The 20,854-nt window shown below is 44.5% G+C and overlaps 1 protein-coding gene across 3 annotated transcripts in view; it reads right to left on the bottom strand.

Moving 5' to 3' along the window:
• The window catches only part of ARHGAP25 (Rho GTPase activating protein 25), a 92,069-nt gene that overhangs the window by 12,405 nt on the left and 58,810 nt on the right, over positions 1 to 20,854 (bottom strand). The window contains exons 4-6 of one of the 3 annotated variants that reach the window (XM_077766378.1): positions 20,528 to 20,644; positions 7,343 to 7,550; positions 2,496 to 2,628 (exon numbers count right to left, since the gene is read on the bottom strand). In XM_077766378.1, the coding sequence (XP_077622504.1) occupies positions 2,496 to 2,628; positions 7,343 to 7,550; positions 20,528 to 20,644 (458 nt within the window). Of the gene's footprint in view, positions 1 to 2,495; positions 2,629 to 7,342; positions 7,551 to 14,014; positions 14,235 to 20,527; positions 20,645 to 20,854 lie in introns of those variants that run through there. The other 2 variants (XM_077766381.1, XM_077766380.1) reach the window with 2 other exon arrangements.

Consider the following 20,854-nt stretch of genomic DNA (forward strand, 5'->3'; position numbering starts at 1 on the left):
AGTTCAGGGGTAAGAGTTTTATTGTCAGATCTGCATCTGCATATCTCCTTTGCTTTTCCTGGAGCTGTGGGGTGAGAGGTTACCTGCAACACTGATCTTTTTAGCCAACTTTTAAACCTCATTCCATAAAATGTTATTACTTCCACGAGGATGAGCTAATATATCTGTATTAAGACTTCTCATGTCCTCACCTCACTCCTCCCCCCAAAATTCATAAATCATGCACAAAATCATGCATACAGCTACTAATTTTAAAGTGGCTTGAGGTATTTGATTATAGTCCCATTATTTTTTTAAAGTTGATTTATTTACTTATTTAGAGAGAAAGTGCACAAGTCGGGGAAGGGCAGAGAGAGACAGAGACAGAGAGACAGAGAGAGAGAGAGAGAGAGAGAGAGAATCCAAAGCAGGTTCCACACTGTCTGCACAGAGGAGAACCCTTGAACTCATGGACCGTGAGGTCATGACCTGAGCGGAAACCAAGAGTTGGACACTTAACCAGCTGAGCCGCCTAGGTGCCCCATTATAGTCCCATTTTTTATTGGATCGTTACATCCCAGGAAGGTTGTCACCCTGATTGGCTTCATTTGCCTTTTGTTGCTGAGGAAGACCTGTATGAGATCATGCAACTTCGTTTTAGTGCTAGAAAATAGCTACAATAGCTACAGCATAATTAACTGCATCATTATCCTTCCCTTCCTTTCCTAATGTTGAAATCTAAAACTGCCATTTTTCTTGTGCTGGGATCTACTTAAATCATGAGGCTCCTCACTCTTAGGAGAGAAGTTCTCACAGCTATGCCTTCTACCAGATGTAGGGCACTCCGTTGCCTAAAATAATGATATATTATACATATCTATATTAAATATATATTTAACATAAATATTAAAATAATTATATATTATACATATATGCATAATATACATATACACATATATGCATATATATTCATAATTATATGTACAATATATATAAAGTATAATTATACTATAATATATATATATTTCTTGGAGTATATTATATAATAAATTCTAAAATGGAGAATAAATCTCTCCTTAAACCAGTAATTTAAAAATACCACTCACCTATCTCCTATTCCTTGTCCTCAAAACAGTCCTAAGAATAGCAGATGTTATTATGAAATTTGTCTAAGTTTGTGCTATCCAACACAACAGTTACTTTACATGTGTGACTATTTAAATAATAAAATAAAATAAAATTAGGAAACTGGTTCTTTAGTTGAACTAGCCACATCTTAAGTGCCCAATAGCCAGATGTGACTAGTGGTTACCATATGATCAATGCAACTATATACCAGTTCCACCATTATAGAATGTTCTGTTGGTCATAGAAAGTACTTAATTTGCCTAATGGCAAAAATCAAAGTTAAATCCACACCTTCGCTGTAGGCTTTTCTGTGAACATTTGGCAGAGAGCTTTAAACATAGTAGTGCTAGGGGCACCTGGGTGGCTTAGTCAATTAAGCATCTGACTTCAGCTCAGGTCATGATCTCATGTTTCGTGGGTTCAAGCCCCATGTTGGGCTCTGTGTGGACAGCTCAGAGCCTGGAGTCTATTTCAGATTCTGTCTCCCTCCCTCTGCCCCTCTCCTGTTTGCACTCTGTCTCTCTCTCTCTAGAAAATAAGTAAACATTAAAAAAATTTTTAAACGTAGTTTAAATTTAAACATTGTTTAACATTTTAAACAAAGCTAACCTCCCAAAAGTGGGAATTATTATTAGCAGTATATTATTAGTAGTATAACACAATTATTAGCAGTATGACACAAACATATTTGTGGGGCATTTGATTTTGCAAATCCTGGTTATAAACCGTTAAGGTTTTATCATTGTTAGATGGGTGTTCCTGGTTGCTTTTTTGGTCAGTTAATTTGTTTAAGTAACATGTCTCTAGTGTGGTGATTGTCAACTCTAAGACCTTTCAGGAGACAAATTATATAGGAACACAAATCTGGCAGGCAAACTTGTGAACTCTAACAAGCATGATACTGCTGACACTGACCACAGCCCCTTAAGCAGCTGAAGCTGAAAAGAACAAAGAAAAGCTCTTTGTCCTTCCTTTCCCTTGTGTCTGCATTCCTTGTATGCCCATGCCTGACAGTCATGGTCATCGTGAAACTAAAACATTTTCCCCTCTCACTTGCCTTCCAGGTTGGTCAGCCTGTTCTTGTGTTCCACTGGGTCTCAGCAAGACCATATTGCTTGAAAGACTTCTCAGAAGCTTTCTCTTTTAATTTTAAAGTGGCTTGTCCTCTTGGACTATAGTCAATTCTTTATTGGACTGTTGCATCCCAGCACGGCTGTCACTACAACTGGCTTCAGTTGCCTTTTGTTGTTGACCAAGTTCCAGTTTGACAAAGTATCTCACTAAAAGGTATGGGTCCCTTGACCCACTGTGGCTTGCCTACCAGAATAGTGTTCAACAACTATCACCTTCTTCCAAAACAGGACAACTAACTCTACTGAGATACGAACCTTTGCCTCATCTGCATTCATGAGCTGCCCACACAGCAGGAACCCCTCATACTGGCTCCAGGGAACTGCTGGCTCTGGGAGGTCTCGGAGGTAGAGTTTTAACAGGGAGGCCACTGTGTGCACATCTGTATCTCTGCAAGAAAATAATCAATGTTCCTTGAAAATAAAGCCCCAGAACATTCCTCAACTCCCCCTTGGTGGTCCACTGAATAGAATCCCAGGTTCCAAAGGGGACTTTTGCAGAGGAGCAGAGTCTGATAAAGATGTATCCAAACAGAACATCTTTGCTAATCTTCTGGAATAATGACCCCAACACTTTTTCCTTTATCTCTTCCACCCAGCTCCCTCCAAAGTAAGTTCAAGGTCTACTGTTTCACTAATCCTATTAAATTCTTTAGGTCTTCATCTCTTTCTTTTTTCTCCAAGTCATTTAGTACCTCTCAATTTTGTATTTTCTGCTTAGTCTCTAATCTTTCATGTGATAAGTCATTTATATCGATGGTCCATAATCTCTTTAAATCCTCAGAGAGCTTAAAACAGTTCTGGGATTCATTCATATATTTGCACAGTTGTTCATCAATCAATAAGCATTGAGAGAACCTACTAGGTGCAAGATATCACCTCAAGCACTGGGATTTCGGCATTGAACCTGAGGGATATACAGGACACCGGGTCTCATTGAGCCACAGGGCTGTGCAGACTCACATGTTACTAAGTCATTACAGTATTATGAGGTTAGTGCCATGACTAACCTGGGACTGTATGGAAGTGTGTAAAAGGGACACCCAGTGTAGAGTGGGGGAGCCCTAGGGGACAAGATCTGAAGAGTGGCAAGGAGTTACAGTATGAGGAAGGGAGCCTAGAGGGTGGGGAGCAGAGGCCTTGCTGCAGAAACACAGACAGCATTCAAATGACTGTCTGATCACTGAAGGAAGCTTGGACTTTTCAGTTCAGCTTGTCCGGTTTATAGCAGGAATGGGCAAAACATGGCCCAGGAGCCAAATCTGGCCCATTGCCTGTATTTGTACAGCCTATGAGCTAAGAATGGATTTTACATTTTTAAATAGCTGGGAACAAAACTCAAAAGAATCAGATTTCATGGCATGTGAAAATTATCTGAAATTTGAATTTCAGCATCCATAAAGTGTTATAGGAATACAGCCATGCTTATTCATTTTTGGATTATCTTTGGCTGATTTTGAGCTATAACTCTGCTAAAAGCAGAGCTGAGTAGTTGCAGTAGAAACCTTCTGGCCCACAAAGCCTAAATATTTCATATGTGGCTCTTTATCAAAGTCTGCTGAGCCCTGTTTTATAGAGCTATTGCATCTATTATGTAGCTCCATAAGAGAAAATAACTCTGAATCTACCATATGCTTAAAGCTCATTAGTGAAGAAATTATTTACTTCATATCAACCCCCCCCCCAAAAAAAAAAACCAAAACTGGTATTCTCAAGTGACTATCCTGGTAGGGTTTTGAAAGCTATGATGCGGTAAGAGGTCCAGACAATCTGAATGTCTCCTCAGTTTCATTGGTGGGGAATATAGAATTTGTTGGGTAGAGTGCCTCCTGGAGAAAGGACAGGATGGGCCAATTTGGGCAGAAGGAAGAGAAGGGAGGCATTGGAGGGAGCAGAAACAAGAACATCAGGACTTGACTGTAAAGCTCTGCCTTGGCATCCTGAGTAAGAGTTTTTGTTTGTTTTTGACAGCCAGTGTTTGGAGATGTTTTCTGAAAAGGCCCCAGCTTTGCAGCCTGTCAGCTCTCTACCTCAAAATGAGAGCGTAAACTGGCAGGGAGCCCTGACTGTGCCCTACCACTGCCTCAGGAAATTGGGGGTGGGAACCATTCACTTAAGGTGGGGATTCTGGAAAAGCCTTCCCTGCTGAGTCACTGCCTAAAAATATCCCTGGACAAAGTTCTCTTGTCAAAATATGTGAGAAGTTCCCAAGAAAATGGTGGAACAACAACCAGCTAACACACTTTGCGGGAGGAGCATTCTCCTAAAGTCCCGAAAGAAGCCATGAGTCTTCTCCTCATGCCGCTGCATCACCTTCCAGTCCATGGTCTTGGTCAGAATCCGGGGCCTCTCCCTCACCTCACATCAATCCAGTTAGGCTCCCAAGTCCCCTCAAGTCTATAGAAGTGTCACATAAATCGCTCTAAGCCCTGCCCCCCTCTTCACTGCCTTATTTCAGAAGGCAATGGCCTTTTGCCAGGATTCTGTCCCAGCTTCCTAGCTGGCCTTCTGCCTCCACAGTTCCATTTTCTGATGCACTCTCCACTGCCTGGCAAAATACGACATGCAAAATATGCCCAAAGAATGAGTGTTGCAAACAACAAATTAAAATGAGAAAGTAGAGATGATACATCAAAAAACATAATCTTTTAAAGAAAAATGATGGCAACAAAACCCACAAACTACTAGATAGTTCAACCAGAAGAAACTATGACAGCAAAAACTCCAACATTTACAACCAGAGACCATAATTATCTATGTAAATCATCTTGGAACATTGAAATCCAGAGAGAGCTTCCTGACTCATTTTATCAGGGGAAATAATGCTGCTTGTTCTGGCTAAGTCCTTATGCTTGCCTAATGCATCTCAGTGTAAACATCATTTCTTCTTGGGGGTCTCCCTAAATCTACCATCTACCAGATGGTGTCAAAAGGCCCCTGTTCTAGGTTCTCATAGTACTGTTTAGTTTTCCATTTTAGCACTTAATACAATGGAAATTATACAATTATTTTTGTAAATTTTTGGTTTCGTGTATGTGCCCTCATTGTATCAAGGCTGACTCACTTGTCCCTGTTATAGTTTAAATTTCCAACATAATTTTTCCTGAGTCTGCTATTCCTTCAACCTAATGAAACATGTTTAAATGATATTTTTTAAGTCAAGGGCTAAGAGCAAGTCAGGAGCTAGGTTGAACTTCTGAGTTTAACACCTGATCCACCAGAGATTAGCCCCGTCCCCACGGATGGCTTCGCCAACCCTTCTCTGGTAGCACTGACCCTAAATGTGGCACATTCTGTATGTTTCTCATGGAAGTATAGGTAGCAGGAGTGTATTGGCTTTGTGGCCAGTTAGTATCCAGCCCACCAGAAGCTCAACAAAGAGATTTTAAAATTTATTCATATATGTTTAATGAGAATCAACGAGATTTCAAAATTTATTCATATGTTTAATGAGAATCAGATATAGCTGCACTAACATCTACCAAATAAAAGGTCCTTTGTTTCTTTTCATTCCAGTGAGACAATTTGGGAGATCTCATGGTGAAACAACACATATGACCAATGTAGGGGATCTAACCCACAAGGATTATGTGGACCCATGAATCAGCCCTGGGAGGACTCTGAAGAGCCCCAGGTGACCCTTCCTATTTCTGGGTGTGTAAACTCTACTCCTTAATTCTGGGGGTGGAGAGGTCATGACAAGCTGTGGTAACTTTCCTCCTTTCTGCCCCAAATATTTCACAGGTATCCAAGCCTGTGACTCCACCACCCAGGCTGACTTTATAAGAACATAAAATCAAGTCTAGGGCAAGTATCTGACAAACCCTGCAATCACCTCCATTCTTCCTGGCTGACTGTTCCCATTGCTTTAGCAACAATCCACCTGTATCAACTCAAAGCGAATTAAAAACATAAGAAGAAAACTGAATATAAAAGGTGATGAACTTAATTGATCAGGTGCCTGATAATGAAATGCAATTTATAGTGCTGCTGAGAGGTCCGTAAATTTGATGCCCATAACTACTATAGTTCCAGTAACAACTCCATCCGTTGCTTTCCTGTAAAAGTACAGCACCCTTGGTAACTTAACCTACTGCATGCCAAGGGCAGCAAAGTCCGGTGGTCCGAATTCAGACAGTGGCTGTGAGAAGGGAGTGAACAGGCGGTATCAGAGAAGCTTCAGAGGGAGACTGGGCATTGCTGGTGACTGGGGTGGAGGTGGGGAGGGGGAGCTAATGGCACTTAGCTGTTCATGATTTTCCCAGGATCACCTCCAATCCTAGGTCCTAAATAACCCTTTGGGGAATATTAACCTTTGGAAACTGGATAGATTTGGGCCTGTCTTCTTCTATCTTGATTTATGGGCTGCTGATTTGGAAAGAACAATGGCTCTTTCTTGCCAGTGGGACAAGTACACACAGGCATCAAGGGCAAATATTGCACAATAGGCAGAGAGTGTAGAGTGTTGGCGTGGGTGCTGGACGAGCTGACTGTGGCAAAGCTGAAAACCTCGGCTGGGTAGCTGGAGGAGGTGGGACAGGTAGGCGACGGTGAGAAGAAACGTCACCAGAACTGATATGTTCCAACCAAACTTGGGAAACTTCCACAGGGGAGATATGAGAAGACACCAGGCTGCCACGATGTCAGTATATACTCTCTCCACAAAGGCTCAGAACTAAGTTCAGAGCTGCACACGACTGTGGTCTCCCAACCTAACAAGAAGCACTGCTTCTGGCCATTTCTGGAAAGCTGAGGAAAAGCATCAGAGCCCTCAGGTATAGGTATGCTACATTCTCTACCCACCGAGTCTGTACAATCAGCTCAGCTCTTCCACGTTCCTCACCTGCCCGGTGGTGTGGGCCTTAAGCTAGGTCCCATCATGCTCCTGGTCTCCCCTACATCCTAAACATCTCTTGACTGCTTGCTCAGCAAGGTCCTACTTCTAGTTCACTTCATTCCTCACATAAGTTGCCAGCAGAATAAAAAGCTCTCTTCATTGCAAGCCAGGGCCTTGGAAACATCTGTTTGAGTCCTGTAGCTCAGCTGGTAGAGAGAGGCCCTCCTACCCACATAAGGCAGGGGAAGGCACGGTGAGGACCAGGTACCTGTCAAAGGAGGGCCGCTCCCCAGCATCAAAAGCATCTCTGAGCTGCTTCACCAGGTTGTCCTGCCCAGGCAGTCGGAAGATGCCTTCTTCATTCAGGCCGTGCTGGAGGATGAACTCTGCACACTTCTCCACCAGGATGGGCACCAGGTGGGGACCAAATTTCTGCTCATAGGCCACGGTCTCATCCAAACGCTGGCCAAACACAGCTAGGAAGAGAAAAACAGGATGTTCCCATCACTCTGACTTCCATTGGACGAACCGATAGGTCAAAGTGCTTTCTTTGCCTCTTCCTAGATTTGTCAGTGCTGTGTATAACCTCAAAAGTTTTAGTGCAATGATACTAAACAAAATACAGGAGACAAGCAACCCATAATATTTCCTGGAGCTATAAATTTGGGGGAGTCTTTGGAAGTCTTTTTCTCTTAACCCACAGTTTTACATATTTAAAATAACAACTTACTTTTACTGAGTACCTGTTGTGTGCTAGAAATTGTGCTAAGCACTTTGCACACCTGTTCTCATTTCATCTTACCAGCAACCCCACGAGGTAGTAGAATTGTTATACTCACCTTGCTATTAAAGACACTGAGCCTTAGAGGCACTGGTGAACTTGCCAAGGTCAGATGCCAGGGCATGATAGTCAGAATTCAAGCCCAGGCAGTAAACTCAAGAGAATGTACTCTTAACCACAACAGCAAGCAGGTAGTTTTGAATTCTACTTGTGTCATATGCCATTAAAAAATAAGTCTATCACACAGATGTGTCATACTCTATTAAACCATTGCAGCATTCTTATAATTTAGGTTGTTTATTATGTTTTACTATTTTCAAAACTGCTACAGTGAACATGCTTATCCACCTAGCAGAGTTCCTGGGATGTATTTGGCACAATGTATTATTTCTAATTAATTGCTTAATTAATTAATTAACATTTGGATGGGTGATCATAGGCTTTTCATTCTTTTGAACTATTTCCTTAGGGCAGATTCTCACAAGTAGAATTACTAGGTCAAGTGTTTTGAACATTTGTATGACTCAGTGGTATGCAAATTTTTGTCCAAAAATATTTTTCCAAATTATACTGCCTCCAGCAAAGCATGTGTGGACCAGCTCCACCCCAGCCCTGTCAGTACTGGCTTTATAATTTCCCTACCCCGGCAGTATAACAAAATTAGTTTTCAAATCAGGACGATCGTTGGCTACCCATTCTCCCACCAGGCCCCCATTCCCTTTAGTTCCTGGAAGCTCAGAAGACAGGTCATGGCTTCAGTTCTGCCCTGCCTGATTTTCCCTCGGTCATAATTAGGACCCTGCTACACCGACCGCTTCAGTTCCTAGGACACTGCTTTCCAAAGTCCTTTGGTTTCCCCCATGGTTCGTTCTCTGGTTGGTCCCCTGTATCCAGTCTCTCACTAATGTGAATTTCACCTGTACAGAGCCATACTGAGCTCTTGAATCTACCGTGTCCTCTGCACTCCCACCCACTGCCCTAAGCCAGGTCGGACTACTCGCTCACCTATGACAGCTGTGGTGTTCTCTTCTGACGTGTGCAAAGCCCTCCTGATGCCTACCTTTCTAAACTGCCTCCAATTTCCCTAAGCACGCTCCCCGCCCCCAACCCTGTGTTTGTCATCCACTTCTTCCCCAGTTGCCACAGTAGCATTTTCCAAATTACTCCTCAAATTCCTCACGGCTTCTTCTGCAGGCCCTCAGGTGCTGGGAGGTGAAAGTGGATCTGGGAGGAGCTGAGCATGGGAGTGGTCCCTGTATTCCTACTTCCAACCACATCTGCTGGGCTGTTGTCTATTTCACTTATTGCATTTCAGTGACACTGTTTGATTAAATATTTCTGTGGCTACAGTTTGAAAGTTGGGGGCTGGCATTCATTAGTTTGGCATTTGGTCTGGCCCCCACCTACCTTTCTAGCCTGACTTCCTGTCATGCCCCCAAAGGCACCTCACCCTGATGTTCCCAAAACCCTTGGATGGTCTTCTCATTGCCCAGTCTGTGCATTTCTCATTCCTTGTCTGCTGGAATCCCATTTGTCTTCCTTGGCCTGACTCAAATACCATCATGTCTACCAAGCTCTCCTTGACCGTAGCCTGAGAGAATCTGTCCCTACTTTGTGCACCTGTATTCTTTCTCAAATATCCCAATCCCTTTCAACACCTTACTGTGATTATCTATGTGTACCCATACCGTCTGCAAGACTGGGCTCTCCAATGCTGGAGATATGGGGGTGCTCTCTGTTCACCCCCGGTGTTCAGCACAGGGCCTGGCACAAAGTAGGTAGCATATTTTGCTGAATTACTTAAAGAATTATTTCATATCTAGGCAAATGCTTTCCATGATTAATGACAAGTTTGGCATTTCTTTAGAGGAAGCTCCAGTAGAGACCTCCTCAGTGGAAGAATTCAGCCTCACACTAACATGTCCTGAGTGCCAGCGGCAGGCCATGTGGGATGGGTAATACAGACAAGAGAATGTAGGATATGGCTCTGGCTTTCAATTAACTTACACTCAAGTTATGAAAATGAAATGACCACATTAAAAATAATGAAAAACAATTAGACAATTGCAGTAACAATATAGAATTTAGTTGCCATATGTCTGTGAAAGGAGCTGGATAGATATTTGGAAGGAAATGTTTGAAATCATCTGACTTAAAACATATGCCACATGGCATTTGTAAAATGCCCTTGAGGAGGATCCCAAGGGGGGAGGCAGATGTGTTTCTGAGCAGTTGAAGCTTAGGCTCAAGGGGCGCCTTGGACCCTGACACGGAAAGATATCCCAACACAATGTGGGGATTCGCATGGAGATGTCAGAGCTGTCAGATGAGAGCTGCACCCCTGAGGTCCGAAGGAAATGCTCTGTTTTGCAGGTGACCTGGAATCCTCTCGGTAGCAAGTCCTGTAACTTTTCTCCCCGTCCCAGCCTCTCAGCCTTGTCCTGTGCTCATCCTTTATCCCTCCCAGGCCCCACAGCCAGTCATTGCAATGCCGCTCTCACCAGTTAATCCACTTCTCAATCCCCCTTTCTCCTCCATCATCTCTGCTCTACGGACTCCTAGTACCTCCCCCACACCTTCACCAGGTCACCAAGAGCCCCAAGGGAACACAGCATTCCATATCATGGAGGCTTATATTCCCAATCTCTGTAAGACCTTGGTTCCGAATCTCCCCCACTCCTCTTGCTCTCTCCACCCACTGCTTTTCCATCTGTGTCTCAGCAGGTGATCTTGTTTCCTCTTTTCCTTCTTTCCCCCAAGTGGAGGACATCATGAGTGAACTCTTATCCCTGGTCCCTTCCCTTCCTGTCCCTCCTCCTCTGTCTGTCCATCAGTCTTCTCTCAGAGGAAGAAAAGAAACCTGTGATTTCCTCTAAGACGATACTTTTTTTGACCTGTGGGTTTCATCCCTTTGCATCTCTTCCAGGACTTCACTCCTTGTCTTTTGTATCTTAAATATTTCTCTTTTCAATGGAAAGAGCCCAAGTGAGTCCAACTCTGCCAATTTATTAAACAATAACCTCCTACCCTAGCTCTCAAACAACCACTACTTGCCTTCCTTCTCTTCCTCAGTATACACATAAAGGACATATCTATTTCCATCCTCACAGGCTCTACATCTTTGCTTATCAAACTCTCAACCTCTCAAACCCAGTCTGGTTTCATCAGTCTGCATCTTTCCACCCAATCCACTCAATAAAATTTCCAGCAGCCTTCTAATGGCCAGATATGGCCTATGCTCATTCCACACCCCACTGGTCTTCCCTGAAGACTCATGATGATATGGATTCTCCTTTCTCTTCATGACTTTCTCCCGACATGATGACAAAGGCATCATTTTCATTCTATTCCCACTGCCTGCTGGTTCCTCTGCAATCTCCTTTCCTGTGCTCCTTCCTCCACCTCCTCCTTTCGTGTATCACTTCCTGACACTTCCACTCAGCTACCCCCTCCCTCTAGACATTCTTTTTGAGAAAGGTCATATGATTCCATACATTTGGATATCACCTACAAATTGGTAACTTGTAAATCCACATGTCTGGGCCAGACCTACATATCCACCTTCTATCTATCTATCTATCCTTCCTCATCCAACATCTAAAGGAAGCTTTCCCAGTGTCTTCTCCAATCTCACTCTTGTCCCACCACCAACACTCCCAAATCACTGCTTCTCCTGGAGCCTTCTTCCTAGGCAGTAGCATTCAGTCAATCAAGCACTCAAGCATCAAGCACTTTCCTAAGCATGGAGAATACAAAGTCATTAACACAAGGTACCTGCACTTGACAAACCCCATCAGCAAAAATGTGAGTGTCAGGATTATCTGCAATATCCTCTTTTTCCCTCCAAACAAATCAGCACTTTTTTTTTTAAATTTTTTACTTATTTTTGAGAGAGAGAGAGAGAGCATGAAGAGGGGAGGGGCAAAAAGAGAGGGGGACAGAGGATCCGAAGCAGGCTCTGCACTGACAGCAGCGAGTCCTATGCAGGGCTCAAACTCACAAACTGTGAGATCATGACCTGAACCAAAGTCAGATGTTCAAGGGACTGACACACCCAGGCGCCCCAGATCAGCACTTTCTAAATTAAACCATCTCTCTTCTCTGTTCTCGCTGTGACTGTCAAAATTATTGTGATGGTTTCTTTTGCAAGTCTGCTTCCTGCAAATTCCTTCCACGGGAACTCACAAAATCATTCAGCAAATACACTGAGTACCTGCCTCTTTGGTAGCTGGAGACTATGACAGAACGAATGAAAAAAGATCTTCGCTTTTGAAAACTCTGGAGCTAATACATTTCCTTCTCCCTACCTGGAAACCTGATCTTCCTGCAGCAGAAGTTCTAACTGTCTTCTCCTCAGAGGGACTAGTCTCTCCCTCTTCTGTAACCACAGAGCTCCCAGTATACCTCTATGCCACCCACTTCTCCTGCAGCTTAGTTTTAAACATGTCTCTCTTCCACTGGACTATGGGCTCCTCAAAGTCAGACAGCTTGTCTGGTTCACCATCTATTTTTATGTCCTGGCACAGAGCCTGGCACATGATGGGCCAGTCCTCAAAGAGCTGTCATCGTGTCTGCCATTCCTCTCGTCCTCTGCTCCTTCTCTCCTGAAAGTACTCTGATCAGCACTTCTCCAAACTTGCTCTGGTCAAGGAGATCAATGGCCTTCACGTTTTTAAATTCTAGGACTCAAATTCTCAGTCTTCCTCCAAACTGCTCTATCAGCACCATGTGACACAGCAAATCACCCCTTTTTGAGACACTTTTCACATGGCTTTTGGCACTCCCACTTGGTTCTCAATTTGTCTCAAGGCCACGCTTCCTCAGCCTCCTCAGATGATTATTTCTTTTCTCCCTGACCTCTGAACATTGGAGTGTCCAGGAACTTCCTTCCCCCATCCTCACGTGCTCCGGAGCACACCCGCTGCTTTCACATCACCCATACAGTGAAGACAGCAAACTGCATACCTCCAGCCTGGAAATCAGTCAGAGCGATTCCCTCCAACAAGAAGTGGGCACTACAGGCTGTAGAGACCTGGTTTTCTTTAGTTTCAATCAGGCTTTGTCATTCTCCATCTCAGATCACATGAGGAGTTTGGAGTACCTCCCTGAACTCTAAAGGCCCAATCCTGAGTTGCACATACCTCTGACTTCTCAGTCCTGATCACCCCCTCTGACCCTGGGTGGACATGAAAAGGCTTAGACCCCGAGGGAACTAGGGAAGGAGGAAGACAGCAGACAGAGGGGTGGGGGGCATTCAGAGACCATTCTCCAGCTCAGGGTCCCCCATCATGGGCACCATGCCTCCCAGGCTGCACCCACTCCTTCAGCGAACTGAGGCCCCTGCCCTTCCTGCCCTCGGCCAGCCGGTCATTCACTTAGAACTGCTCCTCACTTTGGACCAGTCACTGTTAATAGAGGCATTGCCATCTTCATGGGTACAAATCTTAATTGACTAATTATAATATATAACATAATATTATAATTATTAATTCATTTGATAAATTAAGCTAGTTTTATGTGCCCTAAAAGTTTTCATGTGTGCTCTCACTTAGTCCTCAGAAGAACCCTACAACATAGATATTATTGTTCCATTTTACAGACAGAGACAGGTTAGGAATTTGTCCACTGTCATATTTGCCCCATGATTCTAAATAAAACATTTTCATTTCTCTTGTTTAATGCCAGCGTAATACAACTGTCCAGGTGAAATTTCAGACATCACCAAGTTTCAAGGGGAAGAAGAAAGGCATAGGGGGCTGCCTAATCTCTGCTTGTGGGCCTTCCTCCACCCTTTACTTCTAAGCTCCCTCCTCAGATTTACTAGGCAGACCCAGGACACTGAGCTGCTTTAGAGAAATGAAAGTGGAAGGATTAGCTATTGCCTCCTTTCTAACCTCAGCCTCCCTTCCTTATCACACAGATGCTCCTAGTTTCAGGACAAGGGCCCCTCCCCCCCACCCTGCCTCTGGTCCAGCCCAGGTGCCTGGGAGGGCTTGCCCCGTCCCTGCCCCCACCCCCCCTTCCCACTGGCCTGGCACTGGTGCCTGCCTCCCTGGGGCTCAGTTCCAGGACCATCCCCATCTCTGCGAAAGAGGGAAGGGGAGCTGGGCAAAGTGTCCTTTAGTGGAAAAATTCAATCACAAAATAGGGATGAAATACCTTTCTTTCGGCGCTTGGGTGTTTTCTTCCTGAAATTCCCGCAAAAGAGCAGTGCCAGGGCAGAAAAGCCACAGCCCGGGTCCCACCGCGGCATCCTAAGAATATGAGGCATGGTGGGGGCCAAGGAATCACAGTCTCTGCAGGGCCAGCCTCACGCCTTCCCTCCTCTCCAACCTGGAAACACCATCTTCTCTCGCTTCCAGATCAGCACATGCTTGTAAATACTGCTCAGGTTCTGACTCCAGGAAATCATGGGATCTGTCGGCACCTGCCCCTGGCCCTCCCTTCCTCCTTCCCACACCACTTCCCCTCCCCACTCACCTTTACACACATGAGTCTTGGCTTTTAAAGAGTGAACATAAAGCTGTCAGGGCCAGCAATAAAAATAAGTGCCTCCTTTTACTTAGCAGCTAATTGTCAACTGCCATTCAAGAGATACTATGGAGGTGGGTTAAAAAAAAAAAAACAAAAAAAAACCCACACAAGCCCTTACCAACATTGCTCCATATATCAAAGTGTCTGGCAGGAACACAGGATTTCACTTAGTGTTGATGAAGCCAGCCCACCTTCTCTGGAAATGCTTTCAGAGTTGCATGTGGCTCAGTCAAGCCTTCAGAAAGAATGATCTTGGAGGTGGGTTGTTGGGTAAACTGAGATGATTTCCCCCTCCCGTTGAGAAGATTTTAGCAAATAGTGCAGCAACTCTGCCAGACATGCCCAGGAGACTTAAAATGGACTCAGCATCATGAAGGGACAGGCAGGGGCAGGGAAGGATTGCCAGGATGCTGCCAGCCAAATGTTCATCCCTCCATTCACGCATAGGCGGGGAATCAAGGACTTGATTGACACCACATTCTCCTTCCATGTTAGATTCACTCCCACGTCATGGCAATGTTACCTCTGAAACACTGTGCAAACCTGCTTACTTCTCTCCATCTTCACTGCTACCACCCTCATCTAAGCCACCTTAGGATGAAGACCAATACTTAAGCAAGCTATGTCATTGTCTTCACCTTCCTCTTACTCTAGAGCCTGTTCTCCTTTCTGTCACAGGACCTTGGTATATGCTATTCCTCTGATTGAGGAATATACTGTTCCTCTTCCTCCTCCTCTGCCTACTTAGCCTCCAATGACCCTTCAGATTTAAGCTTAATCATCACTAGTTCAGGGAAGCTTTCCCTGAACTTCTTGACAAAGACATCTTCCCCCACTGTGCATTATGTGTTCTTCCTTTATGGTACTTCTCACAATTGTAATGTTATGGTTTGGAGGTTGATTCATGTCTGTGTCTTCTACTAGATCGTGAGCTCCTCAAGAGAGGGGACTCAGTCTTTTTCTCACTCCTGTACCCCCAGGACTAGCACAGCACTTGGCACATGACAAATGCTCAAGAAATAGTTGTTCAGTAAATGCATAAATAAATAACTGGCTTGTGTTTTGTGTTAGGATCCGCGGAGAGGTGGATTACCGAAAATAAGTAAAAATCATCCTTTGTAATGTCCAGTTTAGCTCTAGCTAAAAGAAAAAAAGAATCAGAATATAAGCAATAACAATGAATCACAGAGATCACACACACCCCCACAGGCTAAACCCTGCTGTCGATTGTGAAATCATGCTCTGAAAGATGCAGACAACTTAAGAAATGAGAAAAAGAAAGGAACCCATGGCATGTAAAAGCACAATGTTTATATACTCTATGCCTAGTGTTGGCAAACACACAAAGACACTTAAAACACGGGACTTGCCCCAGGTCTTACAACCAGGTTGGTCAGAGGAGGGCTATGCACAATTCAGTGCAGTGCTTACATACCCAGCAGTAGCCTGAGAAAGAGACCGAGAGGCCAGCCTCCAGAGCAAGAGAGCAAAGCAGGTTCCCACTAAACAGCAATTTGCAATGTGGCTTGCCTGCTCTCTGGGAGTGGGACAGAGACCTGGTTTCAGTGTGGGGATCCTGGGAAGACACAGACCTCCTACTCGGGGGCGGGGGGTACTTTATAGAAAAGGGGCAGCTGTGAGTCAGGGGACAAGTCACTAGAAGTCCAGATGTGATCACCTCTCTTCTCTTTCTTCTACTTAAATCAGGAAAACTTGGAATTGCATCCAAAACTTCTGGGAAAAAATGAATGTAACTTTTCCAACCAGGCCCTTTGAAAAGAACAGTGGGGCAAAAAAGAAATAAATTGGCTGGCTATGAAGGAAAAGGCCAGAACATCAAGGTGCACCAAGGTGCTGCTTTCCATTGTGATTTATAACAAGAAATATATTTTTGGTCTTTCACTCATTTCCTGGCACAGAACTCCTAACTAAAACTCTTGGAATTTCCTCTGATGAGAGAGATAAAGGTATCTTTTGTTACATTAATGAGGTGAGTTTTGAAAAGCACCTAGGATAAGGGGTTGATTGACAAGTGGCATCAACCTAGTGATTACTAGGTTATAACACTCAGTCCCACCAGGAGGTGGAGATTGAGTGCAATCACTAATGGCCCATGATTTAATCAATCACGCAGATGCAAGAAAGCCTCCATAAAAACCCAAAAGGATGGGGTTTGGAGAATTTCTAGGTTGATGAATATGTGGAAATTTGGAGGAGAGTGGTACTCCTGGACAGGGCCTTCGCCACACCTTGGCCCATACATCTCTTCCATGTAGCTGTTCTTATATCCTTTTATCATAAACTGATGATCTAATAAGTAAACTGGTTTCCTCAATTCTGTGAGTCCCTCTAGCAAATTAATTGAACCCAAGGAGGGGATCATTGGAACCTCCAATCTATAGCCATTGGGTCAGAAGTACAGGTGACAATCTGGACTTGAATTTGGCACCTGAAATGCATGGAAGGGGACACGTCCTGCAGGACTGAGCCCTTAGCCTGTGGAATCTGATGTTATCTCTAGGCAGATAGCGTCAGAGTTGAGTTAAATTGTAGGACATCCAGCTGGTGTCCAAGCATTTCTGGGATGTGTGGAGAAATACGTTGGAATTGGTCAAAGAATGAGACAAGGTGAGAGGTATATTCAGAGCCAACTATGAGGCAGGAGGAGCCAAGGGGAGAAAGTTGGGTATCCCATGGGAACTATGTGGGCTATTTCTCTTGTCAAGGGAGAAAGGGAGCCAGAAAGAGACTGGGGCAAAAATGGTCTTAGCTCTGCAAAACTGTTACTAGAGTGACTTTTAGAACAGTTTGGATTCATTATTTGGGTCGTACAAATGGACTACAGGCATCTGCAGTTCAATGCGGTTGAACACAAAACTGCTGCCCAAACATTTTTCCAGGGAGAGTTTCCATAGTTTTTATCATTTTCTCTAAGGGGTCTACAAACCATAAAGAATTTCAGCAAAGTTCACCATGACCACACTTGGCGGGAGACCATTCTAGAGGCAGCAACCCATTAACCAAATAATTTTCTAGATTGTCATTTAGCAAAGAGGAGAGAAGATGGAAGTAGAACATAGTACCACCATGGGAAGAGAAGGCCATTCCTCCACATCTACTGTGCCAGGCACTGTTTAGATTCTGGGATCCCACATTGAATGAAATGGAGAAAAAAAAATCCTGCAAAGTAGATTGAAGGTTTCCTTCTAGCCAGGGGAGGCCAACTATGCACAAATGAGTAAAATATTTAGCATGTTATAAGAGGGTAGTACTAAGCAGAAAAATTAAGCAGGAAAGAGAGATAGTGAGGGGTAGGGCAAGGAAGGGGTTCAATGTCGAATGGGATGATTGGGGGAAGGCTCACTGAGGTGATGTTTGAGCAAAGACCTGCAAAAACCAAGGTACTGAGCCACACAACTACTTGGGGAAAGAGAATTCCACACAGAGCAAACAGCAATGTGCCTGAGGCAGGAACATGCTTAGGGTGTTTGGGGAAGAGCAAAAGAAGTTGGTCTGGGGATCGTCACTGTAATTCAGAAACGACAGAATGGCACCTCAACCAGGATGGTAGTAGTGAAGGTGGTAAGAAGAGAGCAGGTTCTGGGTGGGAAAAGCCATAGAAAGCTTCAGGGAGGGTTGGAGAGAGTGGCAACACATCTCAGTGACTTCTCAATGGATGCATACCTAGTGGACCCAGATCAGAGGCACTTTACAAGTGGGACCAGCCTATGATAAGAGCTGCCCACAGAGGCAGGAACCTCAGCCCCACTCCTCAGCAGCTGGGCCCCTCAGACTAATCATCTACTTCCTGAGGACACAAGTTTCCTGACTTACAAACAGGAAGAACAAATGTCTGGCTTGCCTTGTGGCCTCAGTCTTAAAATGCCTTCTCATCCTGAGATCTAGCAATCAGATTCCATGAGAGGCTTCAGAAACATCTGAAATGCCACGTCAGAGACAAATCCTGTTCTTTGAATAAGTGAATATGCTGCGCTCTTATTTCTCGTCCCTTGGACTTTCCCCCTGACTGCAGGATTTATGCTTGACTTGCTTCTCAAGTGGTGGCCTTTTGAGGTGGGGTAAGGAAGAAATCCCCAAGTGGATTAGGACCCAGTACAGCAGCTCACCATGGTAAGGCTGAGCCCAGCACCATATAAGGCACAGAGGCTGTTCACAGTGCGAGGACAGCACTTTGACTCAGAATAAGTGCATAATTAGGCAACGTCCACTACCCTTGTCAATGCAGGCTGCCTAACGCTCTGGACTGAGGAAAGCAGGAAACGTTGACAGGGCTCACAGTCTCACAGTCTGGGGTAATAAGGAGGGTCACAGCTAAGATTATCCAGGCTGAATGGTATACAAGAGAGCTTTCATAAATAAACACCTCATCTTGGACTGATTAGCACAGTAAAAAATGTCGTTTTAGGAACTGGGAAATGGTTCATGAAACGAGGCTATTCTTTTTGTAATAGGATGCAGCTGCCCCCAATGGCTGTGGCAGGCACTCTTGAGTTTGGGTGTCCTATCAGTAACTTCTCTCCCAGCCCCCGCGGGGCAGCTCACCAGTCACAGGACGGCCTCCCTGTCCCAGCTCCTGAGTCTGCAAGTGGTCTCCTGCCCCCAGCTAGCCAGGCGGATGCTCTTTCTCAAGAGTCTGCAATGGGGTTGTGGAGGCTGAGCTCAGCTTCTGCCGTGCTCGAGGGAGAGGTCCAGGAAAACTGGGGTTGGCACAGCTGGATTGGGCCAGGAGTAAGCACGAGAGCTCTGCTAACGATGCAAAAACAGGCAGAGAAAAGCAGAATGCAAAGCTGCATGTGCCCAGGGAAACTGACAGGAGAAGTTCTGGGCCAATGGTCCAGTTCCTGGGCCCCAATCCCTTGAGCCCTCTTACCACTTATCCCTTGATTTCTTTGAGTAGCTACTGTACCTACCCAGTAAATCCTTCTTTGTTGCTGAACATCATTGGATGCGATTTCAATTTTTTGCAACCAAATAATCCCTCAAATGAGTCAATTAAGAATATCTGACAACATGGGAAAACCCCTCTAGCTATAAAAGAAAAGGCATTAAATTGTATATATTCTACGCTTGTCATTCTGAGGGAAAAAAAGGATGTATTTCTGAATATCAACTGGATGGAAAACATAAAAATTCCTCTGGTGGCTTTGAGGGTGATTGTTTTCCCATAATTTTCAAATTTCCACAAAATCGTTATGGTGTTCATAATTTTTTAAAAGAAACCATTGGGCAATCCAAAAAATATTTAATATTTGAGCTGTAAGAGCACCCCCCCTCCACTGCCATGATTTCTAGGATAACAGTTAGCAGAGTTGATAAATGATTATATACAGTTATCCTGGAGTTGACACAAATAAGTGTGTTCCTAAAAAGTTGAAGGAAAGTGGTCAGTGGAGATTGCCCATATCAGTTTTTCATATTTTTATAAAAGGGAAAAACACACATTGGATTCATTGTTTGTTAATTGCAGATGTTTTTGTTTTTTACTTTTTCACAGCGGTTTTTCCTCTAGTGTGGACCCAACCCCAGGATTCCCAGAAAACTCAAACACCTGAGTCATGGAACCCAGAAAAGTGTTCATCCTGAATTCACCAAGAACCTGAGAGTCTGGACACATCTCCTGAACCTCTCCCAGTCTGAGTGCCCCCACTCTGGCCAGCCACTTCATTGTCCTGTGCTGATCACCTCCTCTTAGCTTTCAGCATAACTCTTGCCATCCACCCTCTCTGGCCCCACAAGCCCATAACCAGACAGAATCATGGTGCTGCAGAATGTTAGTGCTGCTGGGGATTGGGGTCAACTGGTCCAATCCATCCATTTTACAGATGAGAACACTGCAGCCCAGAGAGGAGAAAGGGCTGCTTCAGGGCATCACACACATTTGCCAATGAGGTATAAATGAGGTACGAAGGGCTGCAGTCTGCCCAGCTAATCTAGAGTTGGCTCTCTGAGGTCATGCAGGATAGGAAGCTAGATGCTTGGCAATGAGCATGGCCTCAGAGATGTCCTCCGGTGGTCTCCCTTGAACACTGTTCAAGGATGGATCATGTCTGGAGTTACTAACTCCCCATCTTTGAGATGTCACAGACACCTGCCCTGGCAAGCCTGCAGCGTCCTTACCTCCAGAGGGCGTGCCAGCGACTCTCTTAAGGAATTTAACCCACTCTTCCATCTCTGCCTGAGAGCTGGCCATGAGGACATAGGAGTCCTGTCCAGTGCGACTCTGGTCCCATGAGGCTGGAGGAAGAAGTAACACTAATGAAGGTCTTCAAGTGGTAAAAGGCTGGGACAAAGAAAGTGAAGGGAAGCCAAACTTCAGCTTCTTCCTTGGTTCAATTAAACAACCAAGTCACACAACACAAAAGCATTATCTACTTATCCTGAAGGGAACTGAATAGTTACCCACCGAAAACTCTAATTCTACAAATAAACCATTGAGCGCCAATG

Source organism: Crocuta crocuta, unplaced genomic scaffold (assembly GCF_008692635.1).
Source record: "Crocuta crocuta isolate KB4526 unplaced genomic scaffold, BGI_CrCroc_1.0 scaffold113, whole genome shotgun sequence".
Taxonomy (NCBI): Eukaryota; Metazoa; Chordata; class Mammalia; order Carnivora; family Hyaenidae; genus Crocuta; species Crocuta crocuta.